Here is an 18,451-nt window from a genome sequence, read left to right as displayed (position 1 = left end):
TTATATATACAAAGAAAAAATTTCCAATATATTTCAAAAACACAAAAATGGTTCTAAGTTGGTATTTCACCACCTTCTATTAATATGATAGTTATTTACAGATTAAAAAGTTATTATCACCAGAAATATTAAAATCTACTTACAGTGCTCATGACATTTTGCCAAATTTTCTAGGTCATCCACATGATAGTAATCATAGCCTGATGTTCCCAGAACTTCAAATGGCAAATATCCTATTATGGGTGGTGCCCTAAATTACATATAAAACAACCAATATTATGAATTTTTCCATAATAAAAAATACTCAACTAGAAATCAATTTTGGGAGGAATCTTTATTTTTTAAATAATGGATAATGAGTTTGAGCGTCCTGATGAGAAAAAGTTTGACCTTGAAATCCATTAATTTCAAGAATTATAATATGATTATTATCTTTTTATAGAATTGAAAAATGGGAGTTACCTGTGATCTAGAAATAGAAACTTCCATTCTAAACTATGTCTAGATGTAAACTCTTCATTAGGTTCTTCAACAGTGCACATTTCCTACAAATAAATTAATAATTAAAATTTAGAAATACTTTTCTGTGTCCTTAGCACAGTCCCAAACATTGTTAGCTGTAAAAGTCATTCTTAGCTAACTTTTCCCTAAACATTTTTTTAATACATTTTTATTTTCTAGTACCAAGGAATATGGCAATAAATAGATGCAGGCTTCTGGGGGAGTACTTCTCACTCGACACATTTCTCTATACACTCACATGCCCATAAACCCTAATTCTGAATTCAGATCTCTCTCTTGAATTAGAGTTCTCTATTTCTGTCTGGATGTTCCTGCACATCACAAACTCAACGTGTCCTAAAATAAACTAACTGCTTTACTCCTCATACCCAGTTACACAATGTTCCATCTCATTAACAGAGGCATACCTGTTGTTATGCCATTAAGTCTAGAAATCTGATAGTCACAATACACTCATTTTCACCATTCACCATCTAAATGGCCACTACTAAATCCTTTCAATTTCACCTTCTAAGTTTTTAAGAAATCTGTTCGATCCCATCCAGCTTCAGGGTCTTAGTTTAGACTCTAGACCCTTGCCATCATTGGCTCACACTATTGCCAAAGTGTCTCCCCAAAAAAGTCTCCCTGTCCTTCAACTCATCTTCTATTCTGGCCACAATTACCTTATAAATACTCAAATATGATTGTATAACTTCCCTACTTAAAAACCTTAATGGTTGCTCATTCCATCAGGATAAAATCTACACTCTTCAGCAAGGAGAAACAAACAACAAAGAAAGAAGCACATTTCATTGCCGGCATCTGCTTACTTTTCTAACATCATCTCTCACCATCCCTATCCACTCCTCCACACACAGTAACCATAGACTCTAGTCATACTCAACAATGTATTCCAACCTGCCTCTGTGTCCTGGAATAACCTTCTGTAGCACAGTGTAGTGATTAAGAGTTTGGGCTTTGAGAGAAAAAGAATTAGAATCAATCTCAGTTCTACTGCTTAATAGCTGTGACTTTGGGCAAGTAACTTAACTTCCCTAAGGCCACAGTTTCCTTATATATAAAATGGTGATCATAGCAGCATTTTTAAGAATTAAATGAGATAACTCATGTAAAGTATACAGCATGTGGTAAGCACTCAATAAACATTTTAGCCACTGCTAGTAAGATCAAAACAAGCAGAGTGAGACTGGTTCAAGATCCTCTAACTGCTAATTCAGTACTTTGTCCTATAATATGGTGTTTCCCTAAATTTAAAATCTTAGCCTAGCTTATTTCCAGCCACTTTCCAGTGACTGAAGTCTTTGATTTTCCCACTTCCCTACTAATCATCTGCTTCCTGGGTCCAGGATATAAAAATAAATTATTTAACTGAATTTCAAAACTGAAGAGGTACATGAAAGGCAGTAAAAAGCCACTTGTGCATTTCAAAAGAAAATTTCAAAACCAATCTTTTAAATTTATCTAGATTTTTGGCTTTTCCTCTTTAATGTAGTTGTGAACCATACAAAAAAAGCATCTTAAAATTTTGCACAAAAGCAGGACAATGGTGATACATAACCATTGGTTAACTACAAAGGGTATACATTTAATAATTAGTTATATAATTTAATGAGTGCCTTGATAACTCATTATTTGCTTCAAAAATATCATGATCATTTATATTTAATGTCTCATGTCCATTACCACTTCAATGTTTACAGGAAGTATCTGGAAACAACAAAAAAATTACACAGACAATTCTCATAATATAAAGTGAAACCCCTTTGCAAAATAAAATTAGAAACATACCTTGATGAACTGAGGTGTAGCTAATCTGACAGTAGCTACAAAACAAATTCTATCTTCATAAGAAGGCTTGTGTGTGCGTTGTATTGTTCCTTCAAAACCATTGTGTGCTGAAGTGGATACTAAAACAATAAGGAAATAAGTATCAACAGTTACTCCAGTAAAATCTAGTTTTTACTGATATTCAAACATCTGTCCTTAAGAGCTTAAAAGAATACCAAGTGAACTTACATTGCAAAAGAAGCATTTTAACTTACCACTGTTTAAAGATTTGAAATTTCCTATAAATTTCACATACTCATAAGTAGATGGCTCCTTTGGGTCTATTGTTCCTCGAAGCATATGACAACAAAATTCTAACTGATTTTTTGCTGAAATAAGAGAAAAAATATGACATATTTGTGATTTATCATAATGAATATCACATAAAGTAAGATTATAACAGTTGTATAAGTCTACATCATTATTTCCTCCAACAGAGGTCCTCAATGACATTTGTTTAGTCCATAAAAGCAGAGTTTCTTTAGATGATCTCACCTTGTCCTTAATAACGAAAACAGATTTTCTGATACAAGCCACTCCATGTTTCTCCATTTTTGTCTTTCCTTCTCATTCTTCACTCTAATTTCAAAGAAAGGTTTTGCTTCCTATTCCAAAGTTAATACTTCTATCTCTACCTTGAACAGTCTTTCCTCTCTTCCTTCTCTAGGACCAGGGCCACACCACGGTATTCATTCCTTTAACATCCACACATGTTATTCTTTGGTTCCTTACTTTCTACTTTTAAATTTGGTTAGGTCTTTCCATCTCAAACATATAAAGAGTTTTCCATGCTACTCTTTTTAGTAACACAGATCTCCTTCCTTTTCATTATGTGCTCTAGTTTCCGTATGTTCACCTCCCTTAACTTTATGCATTGTGGCTTTTGCCCTCACACCTCTATAGAAACTCCTCTTCTAAAAATCACCCACGTCTGTATTAAGCTCAATGGTCTTTCCTCACTGTTTCTACCTCTTCTTAAAATTCACATGTTTTCATTGCCATAGTATGAAACTTACCTTCCTACCTTACTGACTATTTCTATCTCTTCTGCTAATCAGTCTTCAAACTATGGGCATCACAAAAGTTCTTTTGATTGTAATCTATTATCCTTTACAAACTTACCAGCACTGACAAACTTATTTACTCCTAAATCTCTCTCCCCAACTATAACATTTTATATAAGACCAAGTCTCATATCACGCTTTGATTTCAGAACATCTCTACCTGATTGTCCCGTCAGTAACTGAAACTCAAAATATTTGAAAGTGAATTTATCCCCCTTTCTTCCTAAGCCAGCTGTCCTTCCCCTTCGTCCTATGTATGTATGCTTATCTCCTTAGTTAGAAATCATATCAATTTGGTCTCTTCTCGTCCTATCACAAGTTCCCAAACTAATCTGTCATAGGATGTGCTGTTCATTTCACCAAGGAAGCTCTCATGAGTCATTTTTTCCAAATGAGCATCCAGTACCACCAACTTGGTACAGATGTAATTTACCCTGTACCTAGGTAACTGCAAAAATGGATTCTCCATGCCTCCACACTCTTCCCACTCAGATTCACCCTTGCCTATTACTCTAAGACTAACATCACTTTCATTATTATTATTTCAGCACTCAAGGACTAATAACACTTCTCTTCACTCACAGCATCAAACACATACTCTTCTGTTATTATCATGAATGGGTTTATCATCAAACTCAACAGGTTCAAACTCTAACTATCCTCTTCTTAAAACCTTCCCCACTGATGATCCCTAGCTGTTTGGACACCTGTGCCTAACACCAAGTCCTACTGAGTTTATCCACTCAATAATCGAATGCATGCTTTCCTCTCCATCCTTACTTCTACTGCTATCCTTTTAATCTCCACTCTGGTTATTTTTCAAAATTTTCCACCTGAGAGATTTCCTTTTCAGACCACAAAACCACCCAAATCCCCTTGCACTGGCTTCTCACTACGTTAAAAAATAAAAACCAAACTGTTTAGCATGAAACATTAGGCCCTATTTCCTTCTCTAGACAGAAATCACATCACCTGTACTACCTCACCTTCATTATGGCCCAAATGGCATATTTACAGAATCCTGAATTTTCCAAGCAATTTACCCTCTGTTTTACATCTTGTTTACTCCTTTGACATGAAACATCCTTTTCATATACAAAAAAAGAAATAACTTTTTTTGTATATCAGTTCTTTAAGCAGGAGGTCTGCAAGTCATTTAATTAAGGCTTTTCTCTATTAAAAAGTATTCTTGGGGACTTCCCTGGTGGCACAGTGGTTAAGAATCTGCCTGCCAATGCAGGGGACATGGGTTTGAACCCTGGTCCGGGAAGATCCCACATGCCTCGGAGCAACTAAGCCCACGCACCACAACTACTGAGCCTCTGCTCTAGTGCCCGTGAGCCACAACTACTGAGCCCACGTGCCACAACTACTGAGCCTGCGCGCCTAGTGCCCGTGTTCTGCAACAAGAGAAGCCACCGCAATGAGAAGCCTGCACACTGCAACGAAGGGTAGCCCCCCACTCACCACAACTAGAGGAAGCCCGTGAGCAGCAACGAAGACCCAACACAGCCATAAATAAATAAATAAATAAATAAAATTTTAAAATAAAGTATTCTTGCCTGATCTCGGAAACGGAAGCCTAAGATTAAGGTCTGTATTTCTGCCAAAGGCTTTCGTTCAGTTCTCCAGACAATGTTGCCCTTGTGAAGGTCTCTAAAGCAGACTCCTCTATTGTCCACCTCTTGCCATGGCCCAGGGTTCCATCTTTCTAATTTTTCTCTCCTTACTCTATATATTTACCTCAAGCAACGTCATTCAATCCGTGACTTCAAATACCATTTACAGGCCTATAACTGGCCTCTACATCATTATATCCAACCCAAATCTTTCTCCTAGGTGAAAGACTAGTCTCTTGGTCAATGTCATAGGAACTTGATTTTTAAACAATTATAAATAGGCTTCAAATGGATTTTCCTGGTCTCCAGTTTTTCTTCTTCTCAACTCCTTCTGACAGGCTATCTTATCAAAGATGTATGTTCACACATACTTACACGTGTGTGTGTATGTGTATCTCAATTCTTGAACGGTTAGTGTTCTATAGAATTTGAAGATTCAAAATATAAAGAACCTTTAAAATGATTCACGTCAGTATTACCGGAAAAGTCAAAACTTAAAAATCATGGAAAAAGTAGCTAAATAAGACATCTAATCACTAATGGCCAAATGTAGTGCTGTAATGATTTCAGATTTTACACAGGATAATTTATGCAAGAAAATGAGGTATTCTGGTCAAATTAATTTGTCCAGTGAATCTAGGAGAAAAGTCAGATTACACCATGGTATTTTACACTTATTAAAGGCAGGGACTATTTTTCCCTATTCTTGGCACTTTTATGATATAGCACACAAATGTCTGGCACACTAGACATATCCAATAAATTACTGTTTAATTCTGTTTAATTAATAAAGCAAACAATTTCCTTTATTAAATGTTTTTTTTAAATATAGAAGTCTTGCCCCATAGTTTCAGTATTCAATTGGTTAGTGATGGTGAAAATGAGAATGTTTCATTTTCTCTCATTAAACACTGTAAGATTTTATATAAAAATTAAAAAGAATATACTGCAAGTTCCATTTTTGTGTAGAATACAGTTTTATGGCATATTATAACAAAAAGATGAGATTTCAGTGTATTCTGGAAGAGTTCAGACTTCTAATATGGTCATAATTCCATCATATGTTAGTATTTTAAAAGGATCTAATAGGGTATTTGGAACGATGCTATATGTTAATTTGGTTAAACATACCTGGGTTTGTCACAAAATTACAAAAGTAAAGGATAACGCAACCAAATCTGTTTAAATTTTTGCTTAATAACTACTACTTACATTTTAAATATTCAGGGGTTAATGAATCACTTTCCAGCAGATGTGTAGAGAGTATTTTATAAACTTCTGAATGTTCCCCCTCTGGGATAAAATTAAATATACTTTGATCCACAAGATCTGACTGAAAAAGAAATTTTTAAAAATTAAATAATTATAGTGATTCAAGAGACATTTATTTTAAAAGTACATAATCACTCTTAAAACATCAGATGAGCATATGGTTAACGTTTAATTATCTGTAAAAACTGACAAATGTCATGTTACAGAGCACAACTCAAAAAACAAGACTGAGAAGGTGAAAGAGGTTAACATGACCTCATTGCCTCTGAGACTAGTGTCATCAGATTCATGATCAATATGACCTCTGAAAGTCTGATAAGTTATCTGCAAAGGTGAGTTTCAAATTTGAACATGTAAAATATAACAGGACTAAGAAAGTTGATTAGAAGAATCTTAGGCTACCAGATGTAGCCTTACCATACATCCCAAACTCTGGTAAGTTATGGTGGTGTACACTAAAATAAAGGACCACAGGAGTGGCCACAGGCTACATGAAGAGGAGACTTGACTTTGGTGTCATTTCAGTTGTCCAATGTGTCCTTTCTTTTTTATTTCATCTTTTCCAGCCATCTATCCTGTATCCCATTGTCAAAAAGCCATGCTTTAAGATCACCACCCTCTTTCCCAAAAAGGCAAGTTATGTGTTGAGCATTATAATCCTTGCTAAAATATGGCTTTAATCAACAGTAATTTGACAAGCAACAGGTGGCCTACAATGTGCCATGGCTGTGGAATCAAAAGTGAATAGGACAGTGCCCGTCCGTAAGAACCATCGACAACAAAACTTTAGTGACTTCACATTTCCTGCCAAATCCCATGCAGTCTACCTGGCTTCTCTACATTTTCAAACTGCCCTGTGGAATCCTGGGGTTACTGAAGTGGTATCTCCAAGACTATGGAGGTAGGCATGGAGGGCAAGGGAAGTGAAAAGGAGTTGTGAAAGCGGGCTAAGAGTTCCACTAAGAAATTTCACTTTTATTTTGTTTGTATTTCAAACACTGTAAAGATTGTTAAAAACAAAACAAAAAAGCTTCAAACAGTAACAAAAAAAAGCCACTGTGGATGGTAAGAGGTGGGAAAAGGGGTGTTTACCACTCTTGTACAAGCAATACATTTACACTCTTCCTTCTGTATCTTCTCTAGCCTTCAAGGTCCACCTCATGAAGTGGAGTACCTTTCCCCTCTCTCACCACATGTTTGTACCCTTCCATCTTGCAAAGACCAGTTCAAATTATTTCCTTCAAAAATACGTCCCTTAACTGCATAATCCACAGTAAAAATAATAAAGTTCCTTTAGTAATTACTACTCATATCCTTCATTTCCCATCAAAAATATTTAATTATATTTTAATCTCTATGTCCTACCACTCTGTGGGTGAATTAAAGGGCCCTATCTCTTACACCTTTATCTCCTATCCTTCAAATCAAGACACAATAACACTGAGCTTTGCACATAGCGGTTATTAGTGCAGTAAATTATTTTGAATTAAGGAGTTACTTGATAAGCCTTAAGGGGTAACCACACCAAAAATATATCTGCATTTTAACAAGGAATTTTTCTGAATGTCTGAAAAGTCTCTAGAACAGAAGGAATAAACAAAAAATTAAGGCATGAACAACAAAAAAGGCTAGAAAATTGCCTTTTTTTAATAAAATAAAGTATTAAAATATAGGCATTGACATTAATGTAAAAAATAGTCTTGATAGAAAAATAAGATACCTATTTGTAGAACTAAAACTCATTTTGGAGATGATTACAGTTTCCTACAATTATTTACTTTTACTGACATTTCTTCCACTATTTCAGTAAATTATGATCTGACCTTTGTCACCCTTGCTTTTTTATCTATAAATCTATAGGCTGTCTCATATGCATAGAGAAAATAATATGACTATCTAGTATACAGAGTGGTGTAATCACAAGCACTACTTCTCCACCATTCTGCTTCCCTAGACACTTGATAAACTGAAGTATCAGACTTAGTAGGCAACTAACTGATGTGTGATTTTCCATTAACCATTACACTTCCAATCTCTAAATGAAGTTGATCATACTTGATGTTGCCATACCATCCACTCAGTTCCCAAGCACAATTCAAAGGAAAGAGAAGAAAGTGACAGCTATCTGGATCCTTCTGTCTCCCTCAATTATTTTCATGAAGAAATGTAAATCCTGCTGATTGCCATAGGATATAAATCAATAGGCTGTTTTCTTTACATTAGGTCAATGCAACCGTTCAGTGGAAATTATTAACTATCATCAATTATCTTTTCCTCAGTGAAAAAACTGACAAATACCTGCTATAGAGAGTAGCTGCTCAAAAGGGACTGAAAGCTCCTCCAAAAAAATGTCAGGTATAGGGCTTCCCTGGTGGCGCAGTGGTTGAGAGTCCGCCTGCTGATGCAGGGGACATGGGTTCGTGCCCCGGTACGGGAAGATCCCACATGCCGCGGAGCGGCTGGGCCCGTGAGCCATGGCCACTGAGCCTGCGCGTCCGGAGCCTGTGCTCCACAACGGGAGAGGCCACAACAGGGAGAGGCCCGCGTACCGCCAAAAAAAAAAAAAAAAAAAAAAAAAAGTCAGGTATATGTTGGATATAACATATTTTTCAACAACTATGTTCCTTATGTACAGGCATAAGGAACAGAGATTCTGGCCCTTTCAAGTAAGCTTTATTTGCTTATTTCAAATATTTGTTTTCTTATTAAAAGTATTTATTCACCAATAATCATATAACTATTGAAAAAATTCTAAATTGTTATTTCTGCATACTGCATTTACACCAAAGATGGTACTGCCTTTCTTAGCACATTCTTCTGTTTATAATTCAAAATTACCAAGTTGGGAAGAGTAGAAAATGAAACGCTCATACAGTATCTTAATAGTGGCACTTTTAGTCCTGGACTCTATTAGGCTGTAACATGGTGAATCTTCCTCCCTATATTACATGGTAACAAATTTAATATACTCTCTTCTCAGGAACACATTTAAGCAAGTATGAGGAAAACAATCTTAAACTGTAGAATGTTACAAATTTTAAGTTCCTGGTAAAGAGACCCAACTTTATGTCTTGGCACTTCCACTAAATTGTACAATTAAGTCCAATTTCTCTGGGTTTCATGTATGCTTCTAACAAACAAAAAGGGGCTGGGCTAAGGATGTCTAAAATCCCTTCTGGCATGGAGGTGGTATGACCCCATAATTTTGTTGTAGAAAGCCACACCAGGAAAAAAAAATTTCATAAATTTCCTTTCCTGATTATTAGCCACAAATAGGTTAAAATGTACCTAAATTAATTTCATAAGTATGACATGACAAAGTTAAGAAAAACATTTTTGCAGGACCTATAGAATCAGTCTTGCAATTTTACAGTCAAATTTAAATTAAAAAATGTTAAGTTACATTGACCACTGATTAAGATGGCAAATTTTAATTTCTCAACAGAACTGAATTATAAACACTAAAGTCTATATTTAGAGATTTGCTAATGTTTCTCCCCCTCTGGGCAAGAGCCAAAATTCTGTTTTAGACAAAAAGGTATGCATGTTCAAATACAAAGAAAGGCACACACACCATTGTTTTAAACCTTTTGTTTAGCATCTGTTACAGTTTAATTATTAATGGCAAGCCAAAACAGAAAATCACATACTTTTTTCCTTACTGTGTTTGATCCTAAACAAGTATTACTTCATTTTCTCAAAACACACTTGTGTTTTTGTTTTCAAACCTTCAAATAACATACAACATTGTCAGTGATGTGAAGGAAAGTACTGTAACTGGAGAGCGGTTAAAAAAAAAAAAAAAAACTGTTTTAATAAAGGCTACTATTCACTCCGCATGGAATGAAATCGGGTCTGCTGGATCAGCAGCGACCTCCTCTGCCCAAACGTTCACCTGCTACATGCTTTGGCTGACAAGACAATCAAAAAGATCCAGAAGATGTTACTAACAGAGGAAACTGGGTAGGGGGCATATGGGAACTCTCTGTACTATCTTCTCGATTTTTCTATAAATCTACAAACAGTTCTAAAATTAAAAGTTAAAAAAAAAATCCAGGAGGGAATGGTGATGAGGTTTCTCACTGAGGGGAGAATGTTAATGATCAAACACTTGGATTCCAACTAGATCTGTGGTAGACATGTTGTTATTTCAAAATGCAATTAAATATTCCCTCACTAAAGATCCAACACCAGTGTGCCATTAGGAAGGAGTTTTTAAAACATCTACATCAAATAATCTACTCACTTTCTTATACTCAATCAATAATTCCTAAGTGCCTCTCTGAGAAATTAGCCAGCACACATGGATACAGAGATGAAGTCCCTGCACTTAGGAAGCTTACATCTACCATTATCAAAATAAACAGAAAATTACAATTCATTGTAAGTGTCACGGTGGCAGTACTTATAAGGTAACGTGATAACACAGAGAAAAGGAATCTAATTCTCAATGAAGTCCAGGGAAAGTGCCCAAGAAGCAGGCTTTTAAAAAGTCTGACCACATTGCAAATTATACCCTGACTATGACTAAATTAAAGATTATATAGTTTCTATAAATACATAACCAAAAGAAAATCCAATAAAAATGTCTGTGGTTTAAAAGCATATATATAACTATACCTTTATGCAAGTTACTTAACCTTATTTTTTTAAATTGAAGTATAGTTGATTTATAGTATTATTAGTTTCAGGTGCACAATATAGTGATTCAATTTTTTTTATAGATTACACTCCAAAGTTACTACAAAAGTTTTTACAAGGTTATTACAAAAGTTATTTACACTTTAAAGTTATTACAAAATAATGGCTATATTTCCCTGTGCTGTACAATATATTCTTGTTGCTTATCTATTTTATACGTAGTAGGGGTAATCCCATACCCTTATCTCGCCCCTCACCCCATCTTTCTCGCCACTGGTAACCACCAGTTTCTTTATCTGTGAGCCTGCTTCTGTTTTGTTATATACATTCTTTCGTTTTATTTATTAGAGTCCACTATTCAATCTTAACCTTAGTCATATCTTAATCCTATCGAGGATTTCTTTCCCTGGCTTTTTTCACTATGTAAATATTTTTTTAATTAATTAATTTATGGCTGTGTTGGGTCTTCATTTCTGTGCGAGGGCTTTCTCTAGTTGTGGCAAGTGGGGGCCGCTCTTCATTACGGTGCGCGGGCCTCTCACTATTGTGGCCTCTCTTGTTGCGGAGCACAGGCTCCAGACGTGCAGGCTCAGTAATTGTGGCTCACGGGCCCAGTTGCCCCGCGGCATGTGCGATCTTCCCAGACAAGGGCTCGAACCCGTGTCCCCTGCATTGGCAGGCAGATTCTCAACCACTGCGCCATCAGGGAAGCCCCATAAATATTTTTTAAAAAAGAGTCCTCCAGAAAATTCTGTCCTTTTCTCTGCCCATAGTAGTTTACTTACATGTTGCTATAATCTCACTGTTTATTCCCTAACAATTTTTAGATGTTGGGCTAATCACCTATTGTTTGAGCTTACTTGTAAAGAAAGCCCCTAGAGAAGCAGTAAAGCCAAGTCATTTTCTGTGCGACCCGAAGGAATTAGCAAATTACTTACTGCCTGGCTTTCAGAAACAAAGTACCCTTTTAGAATCTGGCCTTTTAAGTACAGAGTCCATTCTCTTTACAAAGTAGCAGAGTAATCAGAGAGAAGGAGATACTGCTTTTCAACATCTCTTGAAAGAGATCCTTATAGAACAGTTGACTCTGTACTGTTATACATTTTCAAGAGATGGGCATTTTAAGAGTAATTTATAAGTAACTTCAAAATATTTACACCACAAGCCCCACTGTAAGCAGATAAGTTAGGGTGTCCCTGGAGAAAGAGAACCAGGAATAGCTTTCTTGACATAAGAGAAGCCATTTTGTAATCTAAGCCTGGCCACAATGCTTGCCCTGATCTCAGTATTTAATGATCTGAAGGGAACAAAGGAATGCAGGGAGAGAGAAAAGGCAGGCAAACAATACTGCAGGGATAAAGCAGAGCCCTAGTTCCTTCTCAAAGGATATACATAATAATACATCTGAGTTCTGTAGGAACCAAGGCCCCCCACCCCAAGTGGAGGATATAATGATGATGCTGACCTTTTCTGACTTCAGTCAAGTAAAGCTGGGACTCTGTCAACCTTTGCCCCACTTCTATGCTGAATTCTCCTCTGCTAAAGCCCCTTCCTGAATATGCATGTGCCCTTAGCTTAAAACTTCCCCAATTTTGCTGTCTGGGGAGACAATGTTTTGTGAAAGATCCCCCCCACCAACACCACCCCGTGCTCTCCTTACTTGCTGCGAGTTATGATAAATCCTTCTTTCTCCCAATCTTTGGCTTGGTTGGGTCTATTGGCTTGGCACCCACCAAGAGGCGAACCCAGTTTCTGGGTAACACCATCTTAGATAAGAACATTACATATTCAATAAAAACTTCAAATTCATAAGAACTGTCAATTGTAGCAGAGCACCTAGCATAGTACCTGGCAGAGCAGATGTTCAATAAATATATGTTAAGTAAAACAGCAAATACATAATTCAGGTATTCACCATTCTAATCAAAATTATAATTCTTTTCGAATTATCTACCCTTTTGATATTAATAACAAATTGAATATGGCCATTAAAATATTATCAACTCAAGCCACAGAGCACAAAAGTTCTGTATCTATTATTTTCAGTATGTTCTTATAAGTCATTCTTTTGAGAAAACTATTATTTAGCTGCAACAAATATCTCAGTAGAAATTTAGTTATTCTCAAGATAATTTCAGTGATTAAGCAATGTATTCACCACACTGGTTAAAAAGTTAATACTGAAAACTCAGCATGATAACAAAGAGGGCAAGAAGAATAGAGGTTAGATAAAGTGGTAGTTGAATATTTAGTCACTATAGATTAGAGTTATGACTGACCTGAGAAAATACAGACATACTAAAACAAGAGACATATTTAGAGGTCTCATCCCCGCTCCAACCGCTGTTCAGCACTGCTCTGAGGGGTCCACTTCTTAGTGCTTTAAAACGTTTAGAATAGGCATTAAATAAGAAGAAGATCACAGGAGTTTTATACTTACTGGTAAATGTTCAAGTAATGAAGTTACACTCTCAGACACATATATTATGCTTCCATCTGTCATGATTGCTAAAAAAAAACCATCAAGAGCCTGAAATTAAACATAATGGTCAGTTAAATGAAAAGAAAGAAGTATTTCACAGGACAGAAATAAAAATCTAAGATAAATGACAAAGGACTTAACTGTGGAAATTTCCAGAGTTACTGTCAAAATGCTAGCTTTTCCCCTTTACAATACCTTAGTATCTATCTTTGTGCATTTTAAAATGCTTCTGGAAAAAAAAATCACTCCATGGCCATTACTGGATGATTGGTTTCTAAAAGGTAGAAACAATGTTCTACCTTTATCATGTTATTATACAACAATGGCCTTATTTGAAGATGTTAATATCTCCGAAGCACATAGGCCACCAATAATATGTCTTTGGCACACAAAAGAACACATTACCACCTTCGGATATATTAACAGACAGATATTATGTACAGACTGAAGCACAGGGAGATACATGGGGAATAAAGTGAAAGGGAATAAGCTGAAAAAGTAGGCTGAGGTCAGATCATGAAAGGCCTTGAATACCAGGGCAAGACATATGGACTTTTTTCAAGAGCGGTCTGGAAGCAGTGTGTAAAATGGATTTAGAGGAAAAAGTGAATTAAGAGGAAAATCTCAGTGGCCTTCAGAATAGTTGGGGAAGTTAAGGAGAATCCAAATGAAATTAGCAGCAGTAAGAATACAGAAGGACGGACTTAGACAAGCATTAAGAAATGTGATGTTAGAGTTCAGGAGAGAAGTCAGCATAGGGGAACAATACTTAATAATAAGGCAATCCTGGGACTTCCCCGGTGGCGCAGTGGTTAAGAATCCGCCTGCCAATGCAGGGGACACGGGTTCGAGCCCTGGTCCGGGAAGATCCCACATGCTGCGGAGCAACTAAGCCCGTGCGCTACAACTACTAAGCCTGCGCTCTAGAGCCTGCAAGCCACAACTACTGAGCCCACATGCCACAACTACTGAAGCCTGCATGCCTAGAGCTCATGCTCTGCAACAAGAGAAGCCACAGCAATGAGAAGCACGCGCACCTCAATGAAGAGTAGTCCCCGCTCACCACAACTAGAGAAAGCCCGTGCGCAGCAACAAAGACCCAACCCAACTCAGCCAAAAATTTTTTTAAATAAATGTATAAAATAGTAATAATAATAATAAAGCAATCCTGTATTCACATATCACAAAGTTTTTCATTTGAGAATCCTAGGCACCAAAGTTGCAGCTGAAGAAATGAGATCTGCAAAAGAGAGAATGCCAGACAAATCCTTGGGGAATAATCTATTTATGGGAATGAGAAGGAGCAAAAGCACCAGAGAAAATGACAAAGACAGAATACACTGTTGTCGATGAAGTCAATGGAAGAAAGAATGACAAAGTGAATGAGGAGGAAGAGGGATGGTTCAGTATAACATAGAATCAAATAAGACAAGGAATGAGAAAATAAGGACTGAATTTTGGTGACTTTTAAGAGTAATTTCAATAGGAAGGTGAGTCACACTACAATGAGTTTAGAGATGGGTGGATGATAAGAAGTCTATTATAAATCACTCTTCCCTTCTAAAGTTCATGAAAGGACACATTTTGAGGGGACAAAGTATCAAGGGAAGTCTTTTTTTTTTTTTTTTGCGGTACGCGGGCCTCTCACTGCTGTGGCCTCTCCCATTGCGGAGCACAGGCTTCAGATGTGCAGGCTCAGCGGCCATGGCTCATGGGCCCAGCCGCTCCGCGGCAGGTGGGATCTTCCCAGACCGGGGCACGAACTCGTGTCCCCTGCATCAGCAGGCAGACTCTCAACCACTGCGCCAGCAGGGAAGCCCGGAAGTCATTTTTTTAAAAAGTAACTGAAATATATTTGCAGGCTGAAGGAAAAGAAGATGCAATAGAAAAGATGTTGAAGATATACAGCAGAAAAGATACACCATAAGAGGAGTTCCTCTTCTCCTATCAAAATAGTTATTACAGGGCTTCCCTGGTGGCGCAGTGGTTGAGAGTCCGCCTGCCGATGCAGGGGACATGGGTTCGTGCCCTGGTCCGGGGGGATCCCACATGCCGCGGAGCAGCTGGGCCCGTGAGCCATGGCCACTGGACCTGCACGTCCGGAGCCTGTGCTCCACGACGGGAGAGGCCACAGCAGTGAGAGGCCCACGTACCGCAAAAAAAAAAAAAAAAAAAAAAAAAAGTTATCACACTAAATTTGAATTTCTTGTTTAAGTATAGGGTTCTCTCAAAGGATACAATCTCTAGGGAGAACTATGTATAACTCCTCCAATACTGTATCTGCAGCACCTAGCATATGTGTGGCCCGTGGCAAGTAAAAAATAACCTGTATGTAATTTATGGATCTGAGAGTTAGAGTAACCTCTCTCCAAGTAACTGCTGAGGTACGTGTTGGAAGTAGGGAAAAAGGCATCCCCCACCTCCCCTTCCATTGAGGGAGACATTTGGATATCAGAAAGTACTTATTTTTTGAGTAGATGCCTGTTTTCTAGAATGGCTCAAACTCATTCTTGGCTAATGTAAGGGGAGGGGGTGAAAATCTTATACTTTAAGCAAATTCATTAAATTTTTACAAAAACTCCTTGGTACAATAATGCTGGTATTATTTCCTAAGGAAAAGGGTCAAAATGATGTTAAGAAGGACATGCTTTTCTCATGTGAAGCTAGATTGTGTCATCTTTGAAAGCAAATTACATTTTCTATGATGATCTCTATTTGCTAGGAATTAGGATGCAGCTCTCGTCTGTGAAGAGAATCAACTAAAATCAGAACTCTTAATGACTTGATCCCACTCCCAGAACCAGAGCCTGCTCCTTCCTCTTTCAAAGCAGGCAAAGATTCAGCAGAGAAAAGCCTCCACCAGCATCTCGCCAAGTCTTAACACAAGAAGGGATCCAGGGCTCAAACTTCTTTTGAGTGGAGGAATGTAATTTCCCAAGAAGGTAAGTAGGTACACCAAAACCTGAAGAGGCCTTGAGGAGGAAGACTCGAGAGATGTGGAAGGAATATCAAGACACAGAAGGACATCCTCATACCAAGACTGAAGACCTTGAAGGTTATCCCTTGCCCACGTTGTATGATAGGAGGGAAAGGGCTCATTAGTTAAAACTCATCTTCCTATTTGACATCTACTTTACCCACAACAAAAGGCCTGTGTAAACCTTCGCTGTTTCCTTAGTGGGTGTTTAATATGGGAAGACTGGATGGAAGTTCTAGGGAAGGGGACAGAACCACCTTGTGATGAGGCAGGCAGGGCACTGGCCCTTCCCTTGTAGATTACTGGAGAGAGCTGCCAGCTGCCAAGGAGAAAGAACTCCTTACAAGGAGATGACTTCACACAGAGATGACTTTGCATAGAGGTCTGGTCAGGGCAAACTGCCCTGATTTCCTTGGCTACTCTCAACACCCCCAGCAAGGGTAGCAAGGAATATTCCTTAAGCAACAAAGACAAGACAGAGAGGGATGGGTGGCAACGGAAGAATGGAGAAAGACAGCCAACACATAAGGTATAAGTGAATTTTAAGATCTTAGTCTGAGTTCTTGAATTAATTAGCAATCTGACCAGACAAGCTGCAGCCTCTCCAGGCCTCATCCGTAAAACGAAGAGGTTGAGCTGAATGACCCCAACTCCTCTACTAACAGCTCTAACATTCTACGATATAGCCTACATCTGAAATTCTACTGAAAAGGGTATCCAGACTGCCTACCTGTAATCTCATCAACATGACCAGCAAACAGTAACACAACTAGGTTAGTTGGACCCAGGTTACAGTATACACATTTATACATATCCTTCAATCTTGGCAATATGAACTTAAAATGCATATTTACTTAGTAGTTGTAAATATTCACTAAAAATCAAAAATATGCTTGACATATTGAAAATAAATAAATGTAGTATTTTTCAGGAATGTAATTTTAAAAGCAGTGAGGATAATCATGAGACAACTAATTTATATTTTCAAAATTAACATGTTTAAATTTTCTCTGTTGCATATTATATATAATGTTACAATCTCTAGACTCTATTTTTAACACTTATCTACATATGCACTACATGGCAATTAATTTAAAAAATCTGTTCATTGTAAAGAAAAATTTGAGGACAATGCTTTCCATTTAGCTTATTAGTGAATAGGTAATTTACCTTGCTAAGATTCTTAAGTGTGGATATTACATCAATTTATGAATTTATAAAAAATTTTTCATACCAATAAAGCAGGGTACATAAATAGCTTATGATTAACACAGAAGATCTTATTAAATGACTACACTGAGAAATAATCAAAGAAAAAATTAAAGAGGAATTAAATGAGTTGATTTCTTTTTGTGGTTATAGACATTAGCTTGTGTGTACACTTTCATAAATGTATTACTTCTATCTAAAGAGATAATTTCGGACAATGGCAAACTACTTCTAAGAGGAGAAAAAATTTAACAAAATTGGAACTATTATTTGGTTTGTAACTTAAGTGTCCACTAACTTAAAGAGTTGACTGCTGGTTACTAAGCTAAAAGTCCTGTGCCACGGCTAGCCTTCACTGAAAACAAGTCTCATGAGTGGCAGTGGGCACAAGGGCTGGGGCCACAGGGACCAGAGGCTAGTCTTCCTGCAGTGAGTCCTAGCTAAGCTAATTACTGTTTTATTTTGAGCAAATTTCATAATCCCTTTGTTCCTCAATTTCCTCATCTGAAAGTTAGAAAGGGATACTAATAGTTTATCTTCAGAAGATTATTGTGAGGATTCACAGAGGTAATATGTGAAAAGTGCTCAGTTATTTTTCAGATTTTAAGCACAGCTTTAAATATATACACAATGTATTTATACTCCAACAAATTTTCATATGGTAACATTTCTGCTGAATAGGTAAAGACTTAATTAATCCAGCAATTAACTGTTCCACCTAAAGTATAAACAGAAAAATAGTTCATTAATTTGCAAAATAATGTTGCTTTAGGCTTTAGTCAATATACAAAGAAACCTGAGACATGGCTATTACATATACATACACCACACAGAA

The 18,451-nt window shown here is 37.0% G+C and overlaps 1 protein-coding gene across 19 annotated transcripts in view; it reads right to left on the bottom strand.

Annotated features, from left to right (window-relative positions):
* The window catches only part of CLOCK (clock circadian regulator), a 138,319-nt gene that overhangs the window by 35,146 nt on the left and 84,722 nt on the right, over nucleotides 1–18,451 (bottom strand). For all 19 annotated transcript variants that reach the window (XM_060109526.1, XM_060109568.1, XM_060109554.1 and 16 more), the window contains 6 exons: nucleotides 13,389–13,478; nucleotides 6,248–6,368; nucleotides 2,568–2,681; nucleotides 2,314–2,432; nucleotides 463–545; nucleotides 144–250 (listed from right to left, as the gene is read on the bottom strand). In XM_060109526.1, the coding sequence (XP_059965509.1) occupies nucleotides 144–250; nucleotides 463–545; nucleotides 2,314–2,432; nucleotides 2,568–2,681; nucleotides 6,248–6,368; nucleotides 13,389–13,478 (634 nt within the window). The remainder of the gene's footprint in view (nucleotides 1–143; nucleotides 251–462; nucleotides 546–2,313; nucleotides 2,433–2,567; nucleotides 2,682–6,247; nucleotides 6,369–13,388; nucleotides 13,479–18,451) is intronic.

This window comes from Mesoplodon densirostris, chromosome 1, assembly GCF_025265405.1.
Source record: "Mesoplodon densirostris isolate mMesDen1 chromosome 1, mMesDen1 primary haplotype, whole genome shotgun sequence".
NCBI lineage: Eukaryota > Metazoa > Chordata > Mammalia > Artiodactyla > Ziphiidae > Mesoplodon > Mesoplodon densirostris.
Note: the sequence above shows the minus strand (reverse complement) of the source record. Positions and strands in the feature narration are given on the sequence as shown.